The sequence below is a fragment of the Dama dama genome, chromosome 20 (assembly GCF_033118175.1).
Source record: "Dama dama isolate Ldn47 chromosome 20, ASM3311817v1, whole genome shotgun sequence".
Taxonomy (NCBI): Eukaryota; Metazoa; Chordata; class Mammalia; order Artiodactyla; family Cervidae; genus Dama; species Dama dama.
Window position 1 is genome coordinate 80401601 of NC_083700.1, and position 19051 is coordinate 80420651.

The following is a 19051-nucleotide window of genomic DNA, read 5'->3' on the forward strand; positions in this document are numbered from 1 at the left end:
GATATTTTCATCTCTGCTCTCAAAGAATCTTATCAAGCCTCTTCAGAGTGTGACTCCATCAGTTATTCCTTTTCTTAACATCATCAGTCTTCTGCTTCATTGCCACAAAATTTGTTTCTTACATACTTACAAAAACAAAAGTCTTTATTCACTACTGTTATGTAGCATGGCTTTTCCTTACCCTCCGTAAAACTTTCTTCTTTCTTACCTTTAGTTTATGACCCTGTCTCAGTTTACTTTTTTTCTGTAATAATTATTCTAATTTTTCTTTTTCTCTAAAACATATGCCTTCCACACAAAACACTGAAGTTTTGCCTTTAACCTTCTTTTTCTATAATATTCTCTCCCTAAATGAACTTGTACGTATGCCAGAATTACATTCAATGAAACCACTACTACTTTTACCTTTATGTGGCTTGTCCTCACTCATTATTTTTTGTCTTACCTTCTTTCTGAGGTATAGACGCGAATTTTCACATCTTTCAGGTGCATTCATTTGAATGCCTGCTTCCTTCTTAATTTCCATGTGTTTATTCTTGACTCTCTTCCTAAACCAATCTCTCTCTGTTTTTATTAACGGTACCACCATTTTTCCAGTTGCTCTGACTCAGAATGTAAAACATTCTTAACTTCCTTCTTAATGTCTCTAATCCCATCATCTTTTACGTCTTAATGTTTATATTTCTGCTCCATTACAAACATATCCTGTGCTGTCCTGTGTCTGGGCCTTTCTTGGATCTTTTTTTCTTCTGTAATACTAATTCCCTCTATTTGTTGAACTACTCATAGTTCAAGGCCCATATCATGTATCTCTTCCTAAATGACAGTTCCTTGATCCAAAACTTGACGTAATCTGTTCAGCTCTTCTCTTGACGCGCTTAGCCTTATATGCTCTATACCAGGGGTCAGCAAACTTTTCTTAAAAGGGGCAAATAGTATATATTTTAGGACTTGTGCACCATCTGCTCTTTTGCAACTGCTCAGCCCTGTTTTGCAGTGCAAAAATAGCCATGCCCAGGAAGCTGTGAGTAAATGGGCATGGCTGTCTGCCAATAACATTTTTTAATGGACCCTGAAATTTAAATTTCATTTAATATTTTAAGTGAAATATTATTTGTTTGAATTTTTAACCACTTAAAAATATATATAAAAATAATTTTTTAGTGTGTAGGCTATACAAAACCAAGTAATGAACTGGATTTGGCCTGTGACCATAGTTTGCCAACCCCTGCTTTATAGCATAGCTGTTAATATATGTTTGTCTTACTTCTGCTAAATATATATTTTTGAGGGTTTTTAAAAATGTTCATCTTTAAAACCACCATAAAAGTCACACAGTGCGTATTAGCCTAATGGTGGCTAAATAAAAATACTTACTGATGAATAACTCTTAGATGTTTAATTTTCTGTAAGAACCTTCACATAATGATTTCAGGAAAGAAATGAACTGAAACACTAAATACCAGGAAAGATATGGAGAAAGAAGGTTGTAATTTCTAAAAGTATCTCAGTTTTTGGCTAAGTCTTTATTTTGTTGCTCTCAGCATTAGTAGAATTAAAATGATAGAGTCGAACACTACTAGTAAAGGCAACTTTCTCATAATTCAGTGGTGATTAGTAAGTAATAAGATCTATAGCATCTTATATTCACTGAAGTCATCAAATTATCAAATGGCAAGCATCAACTATCATTCTTAAGGGTATTAAAAACTTTATGCCCCTTACCTGTTAGCATTTTTGAAGCTTATTTGAGATGGAAGAATATTTGACTTATTTAGCATCCGAGGAAAATCCCTAGTTGGTGGGATGGCTTTCACTTTAAAGATAGTTGGAGCCATACAGTTTGGATGTATTTTCATTGTATATAACTCTGAGAGCTACTAACCAAATATGGAAGGTTGGGATGCTAAGGTTCTCTTTTTCTTTTAGCTCTATATCATAAATAGCATCATGACAGCTATTTATGATATCATGATGCTATTTATGATATACCATAGAAATGCATATGCTTATACCACAGAAATGCCCATACGGGCCACTCTCAATAAATACTGAGATGCAAGTACTGTTGGTTTGATCAAATATGATACTTGTTGTGTTCCTATAGTAGCTGTGCACACTTTCAAGCAGTGGGACAGATGCGATTGTGGGTGTTCCCTGATTTTTTTTCTGTTCTTTTTTCTCTTTTCCTTTAAGCTGTCAGTCAATAACTAGTCCATGTTTTTGGTAACATTATTTCTTTAGCAGTGGGATAACAAATACAAGAAATTATATAGAGAGCCCATCTTGATACCAGATTGTCTAAACATATCTTTTTTCTTGTTTTTTAAACAGAAGGATAAGCAAATTAGTCTTAATATAAAGCTGTACTGCTATAAAAGAGAAATGTTTTTCTATGGTATGGTTATGAGATACACTATAAAAAACTTATTTTTCTATGTAATACATATCTAGATTGGTTATAAATATAGAAAGCCTTGCCCTAGTTTCCTCTCCTATATAGTTTCCAATCTAATGAAGATCTCAGCATCAAGGTGGTGATTATTAATGAATTTTCAAATAGTAGGTTTACTCAACCCATTAATGAAAATGGGATTAGAAATTTCAGAAACAGTGACAGCTCCCTCATCTGGAAGTGTAGGAGTTAGTTACTTAGAGTTTGGAAATAAAAATACTTTGGACTAGAAGAAAAATTAAGCACAAATCATGAAATTAATTTAAAAATTATTCAGGTATACAAATGCAGTAATTATTTATTTTGAACACATTATTGATTATTGATCTGTTTTGTTTTGTTTTTTGTATGAAGGTCTCCTGATTTTCATGAAGAAATAAAGGTTAAACTCCCTGCTACTTTAACTGACCATCATCACTTGCTTTTTACTTTTTATCATGTTAGTTGTCAACAAAAACAAAATACTCCTCTTGAAACTCCTGTTGGATACACAGTAAGTATATTTTTGTTAAATATTAGCTCTTTGATCATAAAAATAATTACAATATTTAAGATATACTTTGTGTCCATTATCATTTGAGGATTCCTTATCTGATTCTCCACATTGGTTTGGAAGAGTCATCGTAACAAGAAAATGCTCATTAATATAGTTAACTAATGTCATTAATTAACTAACATGTTTGAACACTTAAGTGTTGGTCCTGATTACTGTATATTTATCCAACATTACTGTGTAAATATAACAGTTTTAAGAAGAAAATGGTTTGAATGTAACATAACTAAAAGAGACCTCTAGTAATTAAAACCCCTTTTAATTGCCTTAGTTAAAGCATTAAAACCCTTGAGTATTTTTTGAAAATCATTGCTTTTGAATTATAAACCTAAGATGAATACATCATACTGTGCTAATCACAATTTTGTCAGAAAGGCATGCCTTCACCCAAAAGAGAAAAACTAACATTTGATTCCTATTTTTGTCTTCAGTTTATGACAGGAATTTTGCTAAATGTTAGAAAATAAGTTTGTCATACTTTTTAGTTTTATTTTTGACATTTACGTCTAATCAAATCTTTCTTTCCCTATTTACATTGGCACATTACCCCAGTTTAAAATTGATTCACTTTATGGCCTTTTTCTACTGCCAACTTTCCTTTGCATAATAAGGACCTGCTGTAGATTTAAATATTGCATAGTTAGTAATAATGGCTTGGGGATCCTTCTCAAGCCATGGGGAAACTTCTTTAGATGAATTATAAAGGCCTAATTATTATTATTACCTACATAATTAAATCCCTTGGTATTTAGTGATGTGAGACAAATTTGGCTTATACCAAGTTCTTGAAACAGATTTTTGAAGTAATTAGTATTAATAACAAACATTTAAATTAATATTATTTCTTTTTTATTTAAAAGTGGATACCAATGCTTCAGAATGGACGATTGAAGACTGGGCAGTTTTGCCTACCAGTCTCATTGGAAAAACCACCACAGGCTTATTCTGTACTGTCTCCTGAGGTCAGTATCTCTCATGTTGAAATTCTCCAGAATCAATGAAATGAGTTTTTCATTACAAAGGTAGTTTTCTCAAACTTCTATCTCTAAGTATGTATATAGTGAAGTAATACTATTTTCTCCTATAATTAAAATTACTCTATAGAATACTTTGAAGCATTTATATGTTGTTGATTTCTTTTTTCTAATCTCATATAACACCTTTGAAAGGCAGTATAGTATGGTTTCCAAGATTTCACTGCTCAGTTGTGTAACCTCAGGTAAGTTTCTTACTCTGCTAAATTGTTGAAGTCCTGGCCCCCAGTGTGATAGCTTTTGGATATGGGGGCCTTTGGGAGGAAATTAGGTTAGATGAGGTCATGAGGGTGGGGCCTCATGCCTGGTTAGTACTCTGTAAGAAGAGACACTAGAGAGCTTACTCTGTCTCAGCTGTGTGAGGAGACAGTGAGAGAGAGAGATGGTCATCTGCAAGCTAGGAAGGGGTTCTCACCAGAAACTGACCATGGTAGCACCTTGATCTTGGACGTCTAGTGTTCAGGCTGTGAGGAAATAAATTTCTGTTACTTAAGTAAACCAGTATATGGTATTTTGTTATGGCAACCTGACTTAAGACACTCTCTCTCTGCCTGAATTCTCTCATTTGTAAATTGAGGAAAATAAGTAATGCCTATCAAAAGGATTGTGTTGATGACTGAATAATTAGTAGTACATAGAACTTAGAATAGTGCTGGGCACATGAAGTGTACTAAAGAAATGTCTACTACTATTATGTTATTCCTGTTGCCACACTACTTGTTAGAATATTTTATGAGAGTAGTTCTTACTTTAGCATGCATCAGAATCACCTGGAGTATTTGTAGTAATACCAGTTGTTTAACCTTAGCCCTAGAATTTCTGATTCGTAAGGTCTGGGCTGGGGTTTGATTATTTACATTTCTTACAAGTGCCTGAATGATATTTATGCTACAGACTTTTTAAAGAAGTATGTGTTCACAGTTTACTTGGGTGTCCTATTTTTAAAGCTGAAAATGAGTATTTTGCATTGTAAGAGCTAGTGTTGTTTCTTGCATTGAGTAGTTAAAATATACTCCACCAACTTTAAAAAAAAAAGTTTCAAAGCCTGTATTATTTACCTCAGTAAAGATACCACATTTCTTACCTACATTAATTACCAACACTAATTCAATTAGTGTTGAACTATAATAGAAAACTGACTTTATTTGGTTGTATTTTCTTCATATAATAAAATAAGAAACCATGGGAAGGAAAGCCTATCTGCCTATTTCATTGTTGTTGAGACACTCTGTTTTTTCATTTGCTTCAGGGATTTTGTAACTGTCTGTGAGGCATTTTTTCCCCGATGGCTGTTTTCAGGTCCTGTCGGATCTGTCCAGTATCTATGTCATCTGACCATCAGTGTCTGTTGATTGTCTTTTCTCATTTAAGTAGAAGTTCTGGTTCTTGATATGACGTGTGATTTTTTTGTTATATCCTAAACCTTTTGGGTATTATGCTGTGACTCTAGAGCTTATGTTAGTCTGTGTTTTAGCAATAGTGAGAAGTCCTATTGCTAGGTGGAGGTAAAGATTCACATTCCCCACTCTGCATGGGGCTTCCCAGGTGGTGCTAATGGTAAAGAACCCACTTGCCAATACAGGAAACATAAAAGATGTGGGTTTGATCCTTGGGTCAGGAAGATCCCCTGGAAGCCGGCATGGCAACCCATTCTAGTATTCTTGCCTGGAGAATCCCATGGACAAAGGAGACTGTTGAACTGTAGTCCATAGCGTTGCAAAGAGTCAGACATGGAGGTGGGATGGGGCTGCGGTTTGTTTTCTTGGCTTTGGCCAGATTAGGGCAATTGTTGGGTTTGGCTAGAGGGAGCAGACTTTTTGTCTTTTCCTTTTAGCATTTCTGGATTATCAGCTTCTCTAGCAAACTAGTCCAGGATACATGAGAGAAAAATAAAACTCAGGAAAACCTGCCTTATAGTTCCTTTGATCCTGAGGTCCCTAGCACATCTGTCTCCTTCTCTCCCCTTTCATTCTCTATGTTTCTTTTTTCAAGTATCATGTTCAGGGTTTTTAGCTGTACTTATCAGGAAGAATAGATATAACTGATGTACTGTCTTTTAAAAATAATTTTTTGTGATATTTTAATTAACACTCTGAGCAATTTATGTCAGAAGAAAATGTTTCCTAATCCTTAAAACAACAGACTTCTGTTGCTTATGAATATTTTAAAGCCAAATTAAAATATAGGAGTGTTTAATATAAAGAAAATAGGATATTATAAACCAATAAGATATTATAGTTGTGAATTTATTGGCATTAAAAGAGATTCACAATGTGATAGGCAAAAAGCAGGTTTCAAAATAATATGTTTGATATCACCTATGTGAGGGTGTATATAAAAATATATATGTGTAGGGAAGATTTGGAATGATATAAAGGGATATGTTTCTAGGAAGCTAGAATTTTGAAGGCATATTTTCTGCTTTTTGCTCCTTGAGCCTTTTACTTCTCTTGCAGGAAACATTGATAAGAACAAAATATAAGTTTTACATTTGTTTGTAGTGGATAAAATATATTTCCATAGTATTTTTTCTTATTGAGATATTGTAATTTTTGTTTCATAATTCGTAGTTGTTTCAGCATTCATAATCAACTTAAACATCTGTGATCATTGTATTCAATGTCTTATAGGTTCCCCTACCTGGCATGAAATGGGTAGATAATCACAAAGGTGTTTTTAACGTTGAAGTTGTTGCTGTTTCATCTATCCATACACAAGTAAGTGATGTTTTAATAATTTTTATGATCACATTTCACTTACATGAATTGAACTTAAATCAGTTTATTCTGTTATGACATTTGAAACTATGTATCAGTTTAAAATGTATAGGTTTAGAAGTAACTTTTTAAAGGAATCAACAAAATATCATTTAATGTCAACAAAAGCAAGTATTTTCCTTTTCAGAATATTATTGACTTCATTTTGAACAGTTAAGTGATTTTTTTTCCTTAAGTTTCTAGAACATAGCAGGATAATTAGAGTTGAAAAACTATTTTCCAGCTCATTTTATTTCTCATAGACTTAGGTACTTCAAATGGAAAAGGTCCTTGGGGATCTCCATATTTTTCTCTGTATCTCTGGAATGTGCGAAGGTCTTCTAAAGCCTTTGTATTTACTCATTCTGTAACTGGAATGCTTTTCCTCTGACATTCATTTGACTTCTCTTCATAAAGAGAAGCCTTTGCATGTGACTCTTAAACATAGCAGCTCCATCACTCTGGATCGTCTTACACTGCACTCATTACTGCTTGTTATTTTCACTGGCATGCTCTTGTACTTTTGCTTTGTCTCACCTTTCTCTCTCTCTCTCTTTCCCTGTGCATATATATGCATTCACATCCTTTGTTTATGTTCTTTCTCCCATTACATTGTAAGCTCCATGTGGTCAGGGGTGTTGTTACCTATGAAAGAGTGAGCCTTCCTTTCAAGGACTTTACAGTGAAATAGAGGGAAATGCAAAAATAATTATAATACAGTAAAGCTAGTATTATGTTAGATACATGAACTAAATTTTTTCAAGTATAGATAGTTGTCAGTTTTGCTGGGAACTGAGTTGCTGCATTGGTGAGTAGATGTTTATCATACATAGACGAGAAGGTAGACAGTGCAGTTGATGAAAAGCAAGTGGAGGACTTCCCTGGTGGCACAGTGGATAAGAATCTTCCTGCCAGTGCAGGGGACACAGTTGGGTCCCTGGTGGGAAGATTCCACCTGCCAACTAAGCTGAGGTGCCACAGCTACACTGGTGTGCCACAACTACCGAAGGCCGTGCACCCAGAGCCTGGCTGAGCAGCAAGAGAAGCCTCTGCAGTGAGAAGCCCGTGCAGCAGAACAAAGAGCAGCCCCCTTTCGCCAAGCTAGAGAAAGTGTGTACACAGCAGTGAAGACCCAGTGTAGCCAACAATAAATAAATAAAGCAAGGGCAGGTCATCTGTTGTGAATGCAATGTAAAGTGCATGGAAAATCATTATACATGGACATAGAAGACCAGGCTGATAAAAGATTATGAACAACCTTAAATGCCACAGAATTTAGGGTGGATGGTGATTTCTAACTTAAAAGTAAACATGAGAGAAGTAAATTTAGGAGCATACCAAGGGAGTGAAATTATGGGACCATAGGAGTTTAATTTTGAGTTTGAAGTGCCTGTGCACTTCAGATGAAGATGTCCTGTAGGCACTTGTGATGAATGAGTTTAGGATTGGGAGGTAACAGAATAAATGTGATAGCTGAAACTGTACTAGTGAATATGATTTTCCAGGGAGAAAATGTAGAATGAGAAGAGGTGGATGTTTAAAATAGAATATGTGGGTTCTCCAACTTGAAAGGGTATGCGGAGGTTTCCAAGCCTACCTTCAACTTCTGTGATTTTCTAGCAGAACTCACAGGACTCAGGAGAGTATATTCATAGCTATGATTTATTTTAGTGAAAGACATAAAGCAAAATCAGATAAGGGGAAAGAGGTTCAGTCTGGAGGAAATAGGACACAGGCTTTCAAGAGTTTTCTCCTAGTGGAGTCACACAGGGCAAGTTGAAACAGCATATTTGAAATGTCTACCAGGGAAGCTCAGTTCCCAAAATTTTTACCATAGGCTTGTCTTGTAGACACCCACTGCCTAACACATGCCAAAATATTAGATTCATAAAACGAAAGCAGGTATTAAGCATAAACTATATTGCTTGCACAAACAGTTTAGGTGTAGTGAGCATTCGCCTGTCAATGGAAATCCTCCTAATATCCAAGTTGCTATTACCAGCCAAGGGCCAACCTTGAAATCAGGCCTTTGAAATGATAGCAGTCTTAAGCTTGCTATGTTAACTCTTCTCTGCACAGTGAGATAGAGAAAAGTAAGAAGACAGAGTGTCTGTATATTATATTTTAAAACAACAGCAGAAAAGATAGTATATATGTTTTATTTAGCTTTCCACAGGTAGATCCCAGTAAAAAAATGCTCCAGTGGAGTTTTTACTTTTCTGTTGCTAGATATGTCCTGTGTTTTTGTGCTTCCTAGAGAACTTACTCTTCTGATAATGAGAAGGTTAGCATTATAGTATACTGTTGAAACACATTCCTTCCCGTAATAAAATTATTTTTATTATCACATATCTTCTTAAGGGTACAAACACGTTATTTTTCATTTTTGCTTTGAAATATATAATCATTGTTAGTTTTCTCTTTTTTTAGTGTTGGTGATGTATCTTTTACTTCGGACTTTGTTTTTAGGGAGGCAGATACATGTGTTGTCTTTAATGTAACAAAGAAGGATTTCGGGCAAAATGTTTCATATAGATGATTTTGAACCTATAGAAGTAGAGGAAGAATAGCCTGAGAGGGTGTAATGTGTAGCATCCTGACAGTCTCAGATATGACTGAAACTCAAAAGTTTATAAATTTTACAGCTATGTAATATAATTGCATCATGTATTGTAATCTTTTTTAAAAGACTCAATTAAAGACAGTAAGTGTATTTGATGATGTTTTGTAACTTCATTTGTATCTCTTTGAAATTGACCAAAATTTATATACAGAGTTCAATAGAATTATTTTTATTCATTTAAAACATATCAAATTAAAACAGTATTAAGATTATAAATGTAAAGCTGTTTAGCATTACTGCCTTTTCTTAAAGTTTGTTTTCATTGCTGACTAACTAAAAGTCTCTCTGGAGTTTTAGTTGACTTTTCTCACATCTCATTGGTCACAATGATAGCATGTGGTCATCTAACAGATATGAAGAAAGCTCAAGGAGCAGGCACATTACTGCTTTAAGAAAAGACTGTGATTCTGTCAGTGCAGAAGGTTAGAGAACAGCAGTTAGGATTTAGTCAGGAGATGGAAACTGCCAATAATGGGATGGAGAAGATCTGTAAATAAATAGTTGTAAAGGTGACTCACTCCATAACTGGGTTAAAAGAGAATCTGTAACAGAGAGCAGTGACAGAGAGTGACGAGGGAGGAGGGAACTTGGAGACCTAGAGGAAGACTGAAGGGTGAGAGTCAGACCCCTGAAGAGGGACGCCGCTGCCAGCCCACTGCGCCTGCTGGGCGGTGGTGTGGAGGAGACTGGATGGAGGGCACCTGCTGCCCACGGCCCTCGCCTCTGAGCCATAGCTCGTGCATCCACTCGCCACCATCAGGAAAGCAAACAGGGAGAAGAAGATTCCCTTCCAGCTCCTCAAGCCTGGCAAGACTGTTTCCCATACCCTCTGTTGTCAGAGCCTAACACAAGCCAGCTGACAAAGGACAAATGCAGTTTGAAGAGTCTAGGTCCAGGATTGCAAAATGTGGAAAAGATGGGCGGAGGGGTTGGATGGAGCTAAGAGGCAATAAATTAATAATGGGCACAGGTAGGTTACTAACATACCCACCATAATAATGAGCTCTAAAACAATAAGGCAGACTCACACTGGAAAAAAATCCTGCTATCAATAGATTTTGTTTTTTGAGTAATCAGTAGTATTTGAAGTAGCTACATTATAATAACAGATGAGAATAGAATACTGTGTAACTGGAAACAATGTGTATACTAATATGTACTCTTGTGTGTTATCAATTAATATGAGATACCAGGGGTCCATAGTTAGGAGTATTTACAAAGCTAAGATTTTTTAGTGCCTCTGTTCCTTCTTTGTTTTAGGATCCTTATCTTGATAAGTTTTTTGCTCTGGTGAATGCTCTGGATGAACACATGTTCCCAGTCCGAATTGGAGACATGCGAATCATGGAAAATAATTTAGAAAACGAATTGAAGAGCAGTATTTCAGCATTGAATTCATCTCAGTTGGAACCAGTGGTCCGATTTCTTCATCTCCTGCTTGATAAACTGATACTTTTAGTTGTTAGACCTCCTGTCATTGCTGGCCAAATAGGTAATTTACCTATGTTTAGGGAATCATGAAATTTATCATTTGACATGTCTAGCTTTTACAGAAATAGAACCATGATTCCTATTTGCTATCTCTGTAAGGACTGTGTTTGATTTGAGCGGGGGCTAGGGAGGGTTGTTACTTACTTGTTTCTAATGCTGGAAAATAATAACTTTCTTTGTTTCTTTAAAGTGTGCCATATAGACCTCTACTCAGATTATGAAAACAAATATTTATTCACTCATCAAATATTTATTAGGCACTTAATATGTACTATACACTGATGGGCACTGACCAAGGCATGGTTCCTGATTTTATGGATCTCATAGACTAGTTAAAAAAACATGCAACAGATAGATCGTTTGTGTTTGTGTACAGGATTTATAATATATATTTTCACCCATTTGCAATCCTCTATATACTATAGCTGATATTTTCTTCAGTAACTCAAAATCTCTATCTTCCTTTTCTTGTAACTTGTTCTGGAAGGAAAAATACTCTTGTTTCCTGCCTTTTCCCCAAGATTATTCCTTTACTTTTGCTAACAGTGTCCACCCAAATCCTACAAAGTAGTTGAGCATGTAAGAAATTTCAAGTAACTTGTTATAGAAATTTTGAATTAAGAGGTGTCACAAAGGAGAGGAGTATTCAACTCCTTGAGATGTTTTTATGGTGACTTGTAAGTAGAGGTAATTTTAGGTTGAGCATTTAAAGATGAGTAAGAGTCTGACAGGTAAATAATTAGCCCTGGGAGATGAAACAGTATGTGTATAGTGTACAAGGGCTTTCCTTGTGGCTCAGCTGGTAGAAGAACTGCCTGCAATGTGGGAGACCTGGGTCCGATCCCTGGGTTGGGGAAATTCCCCTGGAGAAGGGAAAGGCTACCCTCTCTGGTATTCAGGCCTGGAGAATCCCCATGGACAGAGGAGCCTGACGGGCTACAGTCTGTGGGGTTGCAAAGAGTCAGACATGACTGAGTGACTAAGCACAGCATACTTTATTTATATTAGTGTATGAAATCCGTACAACTCTAGATATAGGTATAAATTTCATGATTTCATAAATGGTGAGCATATGCTTAAAAACTTGCCCAAGGATTCACACCCAAGCAACTGACTCCAAGTCCCACTCTTTCTTACTATTCTGAAGAAATGTTCACTGGTGAAATTAGCAAGAATAATTTTGGTCAAGGATTCATATGCTTTGAGAATCTGTATAGAGGTGAACAAGGGTTCAATTAGTGAAGCATGCTTGTAAGTAAAAAATGAAGGTGGCTAAGGTCATTCTTACTTTGGAGACAGGCACTGCTTCCTTTGGAAAGGAACTAAAAATTGTTTCAGATTCTAATACATTTATAGTTAAAACTTCAGGACTTCCATGCTTTATAAATTTCTAGTATGACATAAAAACAAGATTTGCTGAGAAGGAAGTGAAGTGGGCCTAGTTTTGAGAAGGATGGTTTGTAATAGCTACGAAGTGCAGTGCTTAGTCGCTTAGTCGTGTCTGACTCTTTGCGACCCCATGGACTGTAGCCCGCCAGGCTCCTCTGTCCATGAGGATTCTCCAGGCAGGAATACTGGAATGGGTTGCCATACCCTCCTCCAAAATAGCTACAATAAGGAAAAGGAGTCAACCAGGAACACAGGTAGGATTTCTAAAGCCTGCTTAGGTTTCTCTGTCTCTCTTGTTTCTCTAGTCTCTCTTGTAGTACAGTATTTATAGATTAATCTTCCTAAATGACCACTCCATCTGATTATTCCACTTTTAGGAAAACTTAATTGGCCTCATTATCTGTTCATAAAGTCCTGTCTTGATGAAATAAATCATGAAATGTGAGGCTCTGTTGCTCAGAATGGCTGTTTAGGTTATCCATTTATTCACTGTGCTATCAGAATTTTCCAGTTTTTGCAAATTTCTTGTTATATACTGACTTGCATGGCTGAGTAGGTATCACTTAGCCTGGCATTTAATGTGCAGTGGTCTTACCTCATCCTGGTTTTCTGCCCTTTTGTCCTTCTAATCCTTTTACAGATACTGTTTTCAGTTAAGTAGCTTATCAGTTCTATTCATGTTAATATTTTCATAATCCACTTTTATTGTTAATTTTTATTTTTTAATCAAAACTAATGTGCTTAATGTATGATACTTAGTTTCTCAGTGTCATCTTTAAAATGAGAAGTTACTTCTGAAAGGTTCTAACAGAATAGATTTTTTTCTTATCATATACTTTGTATTATTTTACAAAATGGTGGGTACCTGTTTGATGATTTTTTTTTTTTGGAGTAAGCAAAACCAGATAATTTTCCTGTAAAATTAGATTTTTCTCATTTTGTTGCGAGAAATATTTTTGACCCAGTTAATATCATAATTAATGTCAAATATAATCTTGAACACTTCCTGTGTGTAGTCATTAATGTATACAATGGAGGTAAAACCTTGATGTTTTTATAACTTACAGTCTAAAAATGTTAGTGCAAAAAATATCTTCTTCCTTCTTAAAAGTTAATCTAGGTCAAGCATCATTTGAAGCTATGGCATCAATTATAAATCGGCTTCATAAAAACTTGGAAGGAAATCATGACCAGCATGGCAGAAACAGCCTTCTAGCATCATATATCTATTATGTTTTTCGGTTGCCAAATACTTACCCTAATTCACCATCACCAGGTATTTTATTCTTTTTTACTATGAAACTATCTTGCATAGATTATGTGTTTATTGTTTATAAGCAGGATTGAAATCATCTTGAAGTGCATAGTGTGATGCGTTTATTCCACAACAAACATTTGTTGAATGCCTGCTGAGTGCCATGGACTATGCTCACTACCGGAGTTAAAGGGATAAATAGGTTACATTTTAAAGCATTATTATTTGTACAGCTTCCTTTAATTTGAATTGGGGAGATCTTAGTTGAATTAATTTTTGAAAATGAACCTTGAAAATAACTTCTGTTTCTGGAAGCATTTCTCATTTCCTGTTAAGGTAAATAGAATGTTACATTTGTCATTCAGAGTGTTTTTGGACATTAAAGAAGAAATATGGTGGCTCAGTAGTTTCCTGATAACCTTGTGAAACCTACAGTGATATAAAGGATGATCCTCTAGAAAAGTTCTGATCTCTTCATGGTCAATAAAATAATATAGCCTTTCTGGATACTAGAGCCCAAAGTAGTCACTTACTTGTGTTTTATATGACATTGGTGATAGTGGTGGTAGGGGGCATATCTGAGTGTTTGAATCACCCTTTAGTTGTTTAGTTAGTTGGTTAATGATTATGTTGTGCATACTTTTCAACCTGTTTACATATTTGTCTGTAAAAGTCATCATTCATCACTAAGTGAAAATGGTAAGTGCCCTTTTTCAGCTATTGTCAGTGTTAACATAAATAAGGATGACAAGAAATTCTGACATTCACTCGGAAAACTAGGTCTAATAATAATCTAAGTTATAGTGCATTTAATTAATTGCAAAAAGAGAACTGATTGACTCTCGTAATCTTGTTCATTGTTTCCTATCTTAATTTCTAAATTTGTCTCTGAGTATATAAGGATTATGGACTATATGTAATGCTGCTCCATTTACTGTTTCATTTAGTACACTATTAGAATTTCACAGATTTTGCAAAATGTCTTTTTCACATGCTGACCTGAAGACTATAAATTAATTAGTTGACAAGTATATGTCATTTGCAAATATGACACTTAGAAAGATTTCATTGAATAAGAAATGGAGTTACAGTTGTTGGGTACTTATATTTATAGATCCTGGTTGAAGGATGGTATCAGGCTTGATTTCAGATAGAAAAGGGGTTCTTTTCTTTTTTTGTATAACATGGGCTCTTTGGAGAATTATGTTTATATATATTTATGTATGTATGTTATAAAGATGCTATTTTGTTGTAGTTAAAATTATCACTGATAAAGACAGAGATATAGCCATAGTTTCATTTAAGAGATACTGGCAGTAAACTGAGTCTCCCTCTTAGGGATGGTGTGTCAAGGGGCAGAGCAGGAGGGGGTGGGAAAAAAGGATAAGATGTTAGCTGGAGGACTTTGGGTCCTAGATGCCCTCATATATAAGTGAAATGACATTTGTGTTTGTTTCTTTTTACTGTTGATTTTTATTCTATATGTAATATAGAATGTATAAACATTGAAGAGACAATGGTTGTGTTTATAAGTCACAGGGTTTTGTCAGCTGCTGTAAAAAATTTATCTTTGTATAGCTCTCATGAGGTCTGGAGTGGTTTTCTTGTTTCTATTATTTTCATTTAGAAATAAAAGCAATTTATGATCTTTATGGAATTTTGTAAAGTGGAAGAGACTTTTTCAGGTCCTTTCCTGATTAACTGTTTGTTTAATTATGTGCTATTTTATATACAACTCTAGGTCCTGGGGGTTTGGGAGGATCAGTGCATTATGCCACAATGGCTAGATCTGCTGTGAGACCTGCAAGCCTTAATTTAAATCGTTCTCGGAGCCTTAGTAATAGTAATCCAGATATATCTGGAACTCCCACATCCCCAGATGATGAAGTACGGTCAATCATCGGCAGTAAGGTAAACTGAAGATATACATCTATAAATTTGGTTTTCAGTTCATGAACAAATGAGAAATATTCAGTTGTACTTTATTCTTAAAATGTATCTGAGTTAGTAATAAGAATTTTTAAATATATATGAATTAGTAATAAACTTTATGTTTCTATTCTATCAGTGAACACATAAGTGATGTTTCTATTAATATGCTGGCTATTGCAAACTAGTTTGTGCACTATGCTTACGAAAATTTGCCAAATTCAAAATTTGTCCCTAATGACTAGTCACATACAACTCGTCTGTCTGTCTGATCATCATGTGAGAAATGGTTATATTGGTGTTCTATAGGGTTAAGAGACCTGTGACTACTGTCCAGTGGGACCATATTATTGACTTGAAATATGAGTCTCCCTTCTCTAAAAATATTAAAAATAATGATTAACAATTAATTGGTAATAGAGCTATATTTCACATGGAAAACTAAGTAAGATGCTCCAGGATTAGGAAAATGTGATTTAGTTAATCATGGTTAATGATTATTCCAGACAACAAGGGAGAGATTGGCCAGTTTAAGATCCAGCCATATTTTATTTAAGCATCTATCCTTATTACCTCCCCCTCACATATACTTAAGGAACAAGTAGTCATTGCCTTACTATAATTAACATAAAAAAATAACTCAGTTTAAAAATTAAAGTGGAAAAAAGAGCAGTAAGATTGAGGCCAAGTAATCATATTATGTTGTGTTTTGACCAAACCATCTTAAGTATATTTTTTGCTATTGGAAAGGAGGAAAGCACCATTGTTAATAGAATCATAGCCAACTTTTCTTTGGCATTTAGTCTCTTGTTTATGATATGAGAAAGAATTAGTAAATGTTCTGCGGTCTGTGTTTAACTCTTAGTCTGAGCTATAATAGACTTTAAAAAAAAAAAAATGATCTGAGCTTGTTTGTTATGTGAAATACTTGGATATTGACCAAACACATCAGAATTACTAAAATCTCTTCATAGTTACAGAAATTTGCATTCAGAAATTTCTAATAAACTTTATCATTGCTCGTTTTAAAGTGCCTTTTAAGTAATTTTAAAGTACTTCCTCACAGACCAAAAATATATTTTTAAAGTAATTTCTTGTCTGTGAGAAAGTGAAAAGAATATTTTGTAGCTTTTTAATTTAAAAAATAAATGTGAATTTCAATAACTTAACGATCCAAATAGATGTTACTCTAATTAAACAAACTTTTACTTTTTGTGTTGTACCGATGTATTTACATCAGTCCTGCAGAGTAACAATTCCTAGTTGCTAAAGAGAAAGCTTTTCTCCCCCCATATATCTTTCCATGTCTAGGAAAAGGTTTTTTATCCTTGTCTTCATTCTTGATCTTTTCTCACTGTGATAGAAGTAACACATAGCATAATTTACTGTAAGTACAGTTCTTCAGTAGAATGAATTTCGTTTGTGAATTATAAGAGGTTTTTCTGTTAAAGCGCTATAGACGCCATTTTCCTCAAGGTTCTACTTTCGAAACACCTTTTAATTTCTATAAGATTTAGCATAATTCTGGTGTTTTCCTTTAAGATGGTGTGTTTGATAGATTATAACATCACGATTTAGAACAAAGATGTATATATATTGGAATGATTATTTGCCTTTTTTCAAGTGGTTCATAAAATGGGACATAATAAGGTTATAAACTTGCTTCTGATATTATGATATATGGAAACTTCTGAGAAAGCCATTATAAGACGAGACTTTGTCTTATGACAGTATAGTGTTGTCCTAATCAAATTTTATTTAAATGTTTTTTTCTGTGTTCTTTTATTTTATTACAAAATTTTTTATAGCTACCTTCATTTTGGCCTACCCTTTAGTCATAATCCCTAATAATAATGGTGTATAACTTTTATCTCATTGGAAAATTATAAGGAATCTGAAGCTTATTTATACTTCTCTTCATTTACTCTGATTCTGTTGACTTGGAAATTCAAGAAATTCTTATTTAATGACTTTTGTCTCTTGTGCTACCTTAGCCATGGTTGTACCCTCGGTCTTGTCATGATGAATAACTTTAATCCTCATAATCTCAATTTCATGCATCTTGTTCTCTAATCATTAGCTCATATTTTTCTGTCTAGTACCCCAACTCCAACAATTACTCTGCAACATCCAGTCACTTATGGTAAGATATTTTTACTGTACCTCACCCTGTTAATGTTCTTTCATCCAATTTAGCAGCTTAAATTCCATGAGCAGTCATTATAATTATTACCTTTATAAACAGACCTCAGTTCCCTTATCTTCCTCTCATTTCATTTTACTTGCTTATACAAACCTCAAACTGCAGTTGAATTTCGTTGACTGCCTATGCTGCTAAACATGATTTGAGAAATGCCATGATGACTGGTCTCGTTTGAAATTAAAGGCCATGAACCTTAAGAGAACCCTTAATGCTGTGAAGCAATTGTGGTATATTTCTTTATTTCATTTACTTTCCCATTGTCCCAGAAAAAGGTTACATGCCTTCTTTTGTACCTCAGATCCTCTAACAGCTCCCCACCAGTCCTTCTCACTTTATCTCCTACTTCATTAACAAAATTGAGGTCATTAGAGGAAAACTTTTTTAACCTTTGACCATCACATCTCCTTAACCACTACCATCTACTACTACCTACTACTAATATCTCTGTTATAGATGACCTGCCCATTTCTTTAAGTCCATTCCCTCTGTTTGTATACAACCTTCCATCCCCTTTCACCTACTCAGGATCCTCATTCCAACAGTGTTTATCTCTCTCCTACATCTTCAGTTTCTCCCCATCTACTAAATCATCCCATCCACATACAGGCATGCTATTATTTCTCCCATTAAAAATTTTTTTTCTCTAGTATTTCTTCTAGTAACTTCTTCACCATTTCTCTTCTACCTTTTATAGTAGAATTCCTTAAAAGAGTTTTCTATACTTGCTATCTCCAGTTCTTTTACTCTTGCTCTTTAATTCCCATTTGTTTGTTGTTGTTTAGTTGTTGAGTCATATCCAACTCTTCTGCAACCCCATGTACATCAGTCCACCAGGCTCCTCTCTCCATGAGACTCCCCAGACAAGAATACTGGAGTGGGCTGCCATTTCCTTCCCTCAGGGGATCCTCCCCACCCAGAGATAGAACCCGTGTCAAGTGCATTGGCAGGTGGGTTCCTTACCACTGAGTCTCCAGGGAAGCCCTTAACTCCCATTACCCTATTTCAAATATTTCTTTGATCTTCCGCGCATACTGCCCTTTGAATGCTCTCAGGGCTCTCCAGGCACTCCATGTTCTTAAATCTGATGGCTAAGCCTCAACACTTGACTTACTTTACCTATGTGTATGTGTATGTGTGCTCCGTTGCTCACATGTGTCCGACTCTGCGATCCCATGGCTGTAGCCTCCTAGGCTCTTCTGTCCGTGCGATTTTCCAGGCAAGAATACTGGAGTGGATTGCCATTTTCTCCTGCAGGGGATCGAACCCGCATCTCCTGCATTGGCTGTGCTGTGTGCTGAGTCCCTCAGTTGTGTCTGACTCTTTGTGACCCCATGGACTGCAGCCCGCCAGGCTGTTCTGTCCA

The 19051-nt window shown here is 35.2% G+C and overlaps 1 protein-coding gene across 4 annotated transcripts in view; it reads left to right on the plus strand.

Annotated features, from left to right (window-relative positions):
- Positions 1 to 19051, plus strand: part of DOCK7 (dedicator of cytokinesis 7) — a 188494-nt gene that overhangs the window by 92929 nt on the left and 76514 nt on the right. For all 4 annotated transcript variants that reach the window (XM_061121716.1, XM_061121717.1, XM_061121718.1 and 1 more), the window contains exons 17-22: positions 2810 to 2948; positions 3869 to 3970; positions 6673 to 6759; positions 10682 to 10913; positions 13413 to 13577; positions 15298 to 15467. In XM_061121716.1, coding sequence (XP_060977699.1) covers positions 2810 to 2948; positions 3869 to 3970; positions 6673 to 6759; positions 10682 to 10913; positions 13413 to 13577; positions 15298 to 15467 — 895 coding nt within the window. The remainder of the gene's footprint in view (positions 1 to 2809; positions 2949 to 3868; positions 3971 to 6672; positions 6760 to 10681; positions 10914 to 13412; positions 13578 to 15297; positions 15468 to 19051) is intronic.